Genomic DNA, 5298 nt, shown 5'->3' on the forward strand with positions numbered 1-5298 from the left:
TCAGCAAGGCGTGCCCAGGGGCAGGAGCGGGGGCGACTCCCTGGGCTTGTGGAAGTAGATGGAGGAGGGCAGCTCGGTCTTGAGCTTGTTGTCCGAGCCGCCGGCGGCTGAGGCCTCCGAGGCGCCACCACACTCGGCACAGCAGCAGCAGCAGCAGCCCAGGAAGGCCTGGCCCAGCGGCCTGCAGATACACAGGAGGAGCACGGGGGTGATGGCTCCCTTGAAGAAGATGGAGAACTGGTTGATGAGGCCCAGGAGGTCCAGGGTCTGGCGAGTCAGCTCAGTGGACAGGTAGGCCACCACGATGTTGCAGACGTTCTCGGGGAGGGTGCAGAGGGCGTAGACCACGGTCAGGCCCACCACGGTGCTGTTGAGCTGGCTCTCGCACTGCTCGTGTTTGCCTGCCCGGCACTCCGGCTTCCTCCTGGGAGGGCTCCGCACCCGCCACGTCACCAGCTGGCAGGTGACCGTGAAGAGGATGGGCAGGCAGAAGTAGCAGCCAAAGTACCACCACATGCGGGCGTTCTGGTAGGTCATCACCAGCGAGTAGAGGGACTCGGGCAGGCTGGCCGAGGGTTTCATGATGCAGGAGTCCACAGTGCCCGTGGCGGGGGCAGGCTCCTGTGACAGCTGCCACAGCAGGAGCTCGGGCACAGCCAGGATCATGGAGCCCACCCAGATGACAGCCAGCTTGGCCAGGATGGACTGGCACCGCTCGATGGGCCTCACCTTTGGCAGGGTGCTGGTGGCCACATGGAAGCGGTCGATGCCCAGGGCGCAGAGGCTGAAGGTGGTGACTCCCAGGGAGGAGACCTGTGGGCAAAGGTGTAGAGGAGGAGAGAAGCACGCGGTCAAACCCAGGAGGCGGGAGGAGGCCTGGGTTTCTGGCTCAGACGGGAAACTGGGTGGTAAGTGTAGAAACAGCAGTAATGACAACCAGCATTTAGTGAGTATTTTCCGCGAGTCAGGCACTTGACGTACGCCGCCACATCCTTGCAGCCAACCGTCGTACAGACGAAGAAACTGGCTCGGGCAGGATGAGTGACTAGGTGGATGGCGGAGTTGAGATCCACACACAGACAGGCCCGACTCTTTCCACCCTGCTTCTTTGCCTCTTGGGCTAGGGAATGAATGGCCTGGGTCCCACAGACCCATATGCTCTCTGAGAGACTCTGGAGTATCTTCCCTAACGAAGAATCAAGACAAAGACATAGCCATTCTGGGTCTTTATGGGTCCTTCCATCCCCAGGTCCCATTATCCCATTATGAGCCTCAGGTGAAAGGTTTTTGAAACATGGCTCAGTCTCTCTCTCTCTCTCTCTCTCTCTCTCTCTCTCTCTCTCTTCATCCTGTCCAAGAAAGCTAGGGGCCTGGCTGCGTGAGGAAGCAGCCTTCCTCCAAAACAGCCTGGGCCCACCCTCCCTGATGCTATTCATTGAGCACACAGGAAAATCACCCTGTGAGCCAAGAGAGAGAAGCCAGAGCAGCGGGGAAGAAAGTGCCAGAGAGAAGAGAGGAAGAGGAGAACCCTCCCAAGCTATCAGATGATGCTCAACCACACTCAGGGATTGTGCTCAGATCCCCCCTTCCGTCCAAATTCTTCCCTCTTCTGGCTGGGGGAACACAATCTCTGGCTCATTAGCACAGCCACCAAGTGATCTTTGTGAGAACCGGCACCCCCCACTCCCTTGGCAGGGGAGCCCAGGCCTGCGGAAGAGCAGCCTTGGGGCTTGGACAAAACCAAAAATAACACACACAAAAAAAATTCCAAGTTGCCTTCTCCTGCTCCCTCCTGCGGGCCTTCCTAGGATCCCCCCTACGGAAGGGTTCTGGGACAGGGTGTTTTTCCCTCAACTCCTCCCCATCACCCAGCCTAAAGGGGGGCTCTGTCAGCTCATGAACCATCTCCATCCTCCAGGAGGTGTGGAGCGGGTGGCCCAGGAGGTTGGAGCCCCAGCCTAGGTATTAGGTATGTTGAGACCCGCAGTCAAGCAGGGCAGGCTTTCGTGCAGACAAGAGTTCACATGCGTCTGCCCTCCTCCTCTCCTGCTCTTAGACCCTCCCTGGTGAAACCCACCACTTACTGAATTATTTTAATTCTAAGGCCTTTGTCGATATTTCCCATTTAATCCTTCAAGAATTCATTCAAATAGCTATTATTATTATTCCCAACTTACAGAGGGGAAAACTGAGGTTCAGACAGATTAAGCAGACCCAGGTCACTCAGCTAGTGAGGGGCAAAGCCTGGTTTCTAATCTAGTCCTCTTGCCCAACCTTTCACAGTGCACCTGGGTCCTAAGCCCCAGATGATAACGAAGATGCCGGGGCTAGCCCCAACCATAGGGCCTTCTTTCAGGTTTGGGTACCTTTGGGCCACGGTGAGGCGGTCTCCCTGGGTTGGGAAGGACACAAAGGGCTGCCCCAACTGCTGAGCCTCAGTCTGTCCAAATATGAAATCATCACTAATATACAGTGAACTGGGGACCGAGTTGGGAACAGAACCTACGTCCAGACGCCTGATCCTGATTCCTTCTCCACTCCGGCAAGCCACTCACGTCCCACAGCATCATCCGCTCTCGAGAGGAGCAGCAGCCTTCATGGGGAGGCCACAGCTACTCCAGTCCTCATTAGTAGCCTCCCTCCTGCCCCGCCCGTAGCCAAAATTTAAAAGGCTGCTCGCTTATTTTGTGCCCCTATGTAGACACAGTGGCCTTGCTGTGTCTCACATAAATGCACATATATTGGTATATTTTTGTAATGTTTGGGTTAGGCTCTCTATGTAGGATCTATACATCCATCATCACTCATGTGCCTGTCGTTAGGTGGGAGTGCCCAGAAATGAGGTTGGTGATATATTTTAGAATTGTGGCATAAACTCACCAGTGGGGCCATCTGGTCTACCCCATGGTTGGGCAATAAGCAAATTGGACAGGAGATGTGACCTGCCCCAGTGATACCCGGTATGTCAGAGACATAAGTTGACATTAAGCCCCTCGCCCCCAGGCTCTAGCACCCAGAACTAGGTCTTCCCTTTTAGAGAGGGATGACAATAGTCACAGTAAGGAAGGGACTTTCCTTCTGGCGTTTGCGTTCAAGGGGAGTAGACACTGACTTGACCTGGGGGAGCTGCAGAAGACTGGAATCTCCCTTTACATACTGCTTAGGGAAGCAGGATATTCAGAAGTCAATACCCTGTGGGTGCAGGGCAGCGGCAGTGGCAAAAAGGGAGAAAAAGGAGACACACAGCCGACGGAGCAATTTCTGGGGTGGAAAGACGGAGGGGGGGTTAAGGCAGGGAGGGGACAGCTCAGAGTAAAGAGAAAGGGGGAGAGATCTGCCTCGAGGCTGCTCCTGAAGTAAGAGACCAGGCTGAGGCTGGCCCCCAGGGCTCCCACACACCTTCCTGCACCCCCTAGATGCCTTGGTTTCCCTGAGAGCCACCGGGAACCAATACCGCATTTGTCTCCTTGCCCAAATTGGAGGAGAAGCAAGACGGAGCTCTGGGCCTCTGGGGTCCCGCACACCCACATGTCCCACTTCCGACAGCCTGACGGATTGCAGCCCCAGAGCTGGACACACACTCACCTCCATGAAGGGCACGGCCCGGCAAGAAACGTCACCCAGCAACCTCTGCTTGGTGATCTCATTGAAGATAACAACAGGGAGGCAGAAAAAGAGGACCAGAAAATCCCAGAGGGCCAGGCTCGCGAGGATAGAGTTCCAGGCACTCTTCAGGTAGTAGCTGTGCCACACGATGCACATGACCGACAGGTTACCCACGATGCCCACAGCGAACAGCACCAGGGCCAGGAGCATGATGGCATAGGCACTATAGGAGCTCTCGGTCACCGGGTACAGGGGGTTCTGAATCTGCAGCCTCTGACCCGGCGTCCCCGTCAGATTGCCCCGAGGCTCCCGCCTGCCGCCTGGGCTGCCCCCGTCCTTGTCTGGGTTGGGGCTGGTGGCCACCAAGGCCTGGGTGGGCTGCAGGCCAGCAGGGTGGATGGGCCGCGGGTACTCGGCCCACTCCTCGGGCACATACTGCTGCACCTCCCTGGCCTCGTCATCCTCAGTGCCTCTCTTGGACCGGCTCTGCTGCTCCTGGGCCTCGGCTCTGTGCCCGCCCGAGTGCAGGGCGGCACCCCCAGACACTCTGCCCAGCCCCGCGGCCAACACCACAGCAAGAGAGACGGCCAGCGGCCACGGCCACTGCATGGCCGGACGAGCAGGAGGCAGCTGCCCCACGAAGAGCAGGTGAGAGAGAGGGGTCCAAGCGCCGGGCTGACCGGAGAGAGGCAGCTGGCCGCTTGGTCCGCCTCCAGTCAGGCGTCTGGCATCACCAGCCCGCTCCAGTGGACCCGAGCTGCTCCCTCCCACTCCGTTGGCCAGGGGCCGGGCAAGGCCCTCTGCTGGACATAGAGCATTCATCTTGCCCTCCAGGACACTCCTCCTCGGGTCCCACAGGGCAACGGCAGGTCAGACCTGCGGAGGCCTCAGAGGCCACCTGCTCCCAGCCTCTGAAGAGAAGGCTGGAGCCCAGAGAGGGGACGTGGCTGGCCTAGGGTCCCACGGTGTGGAGGGGCAGACCGGGGACTGGAACACAGGCCTTCACACTCTGCCTCGGGAGGCAATGCTCAGGCAGCTCCTACATTTGAAACTGTCATTTATTGAACACTCCCTAGATCCTAGCACTCAGCTGACGAACACTCACAACAGCTCTATGGGGTAAATGCTATTATCACCCCTTTGCAGGCTTTCAGCCACGTACCGGCATGGCTGATACACGGCAGAGCCAGGCCCAGGACCCGGATCTGACTCCAGAGCTCTGAACTCAACAAGCACAAGTCCATCCGCCTGCCTTCTAACCACCCGAACTCCTCGCGGAAAGCAAAACAATCAAAATCTAAAAACGCATTCTGATCCAGACACGAGATCACGAGATGGATGGACATTTGCAATGACCAGTATTTACTGAGCACCTGCTATGCTCCAGACAGTCAGAAAACAAATACGTAAAAGACCTCTGCCACCAAGGAGCTTTCAGTCCAGAGGGGGAAAGGGATATGTAAATCAATAATTACAATTCAGTGTGATCGATGCTGTGAAAGGCAAAAGACAAGTCTGAACCCAGAGGAGCCTGGAGGGATCTGGAAGGCCTCCCAGGTGAGGGGGCATTTGAGTGCTTCCTGAGAAATGACTGTGAGCCTGTCAGACAGACAGCAGGGAGGGAAGTGCCCCCGGCGGAAGACACAGCACATACAAAGGCTTAGCGATGTGACAGTAGGCCACGCACCTGAG

The 5298-nt window shown here is 57.2% G+C and overlaps 1 protein-coding gene across 1 annotated transcript; it reads right to left on the reverse strand.

Moving 5' to 3' along the window:
- On the reverse strand, positions 1 to 4215 carry GPR37L1 (G protein-coupled receptor 37 like 1). The gene is made up of 2 exons (XM_047076428.1): positions 3586 to 4215; positions 1 to 813 (listed from the first exon to the last, which is right to left on the reverse strand). Exons 1-2 carry the CDS (start codon positions 4213 to 4215, stop codon positions 1 to 3), a joined length of 1443 nt encoding a protein of 480 aa, XP_046932384.1.
- Between the last annotated feature and the right edge of the window lie 1083 nt (positions 4216 to 5298).

The sequence above is a fragment of the Lynx rufus genome, unplaced genomic scaffold, assembly GCF_022079265.1.
Source record: "Lynx rufus isolate CCGP_SWC_20201006 ecotype Redwood Valley unplaced genomic scaffold, mLynRuf1.p SCAF_15, whole genome shotgun sequence".
NCBI lineage: Eukaryota > Metazoa > Chordata > Mammalia > Carnivora > Felidae > Lynx > Lynx rufus.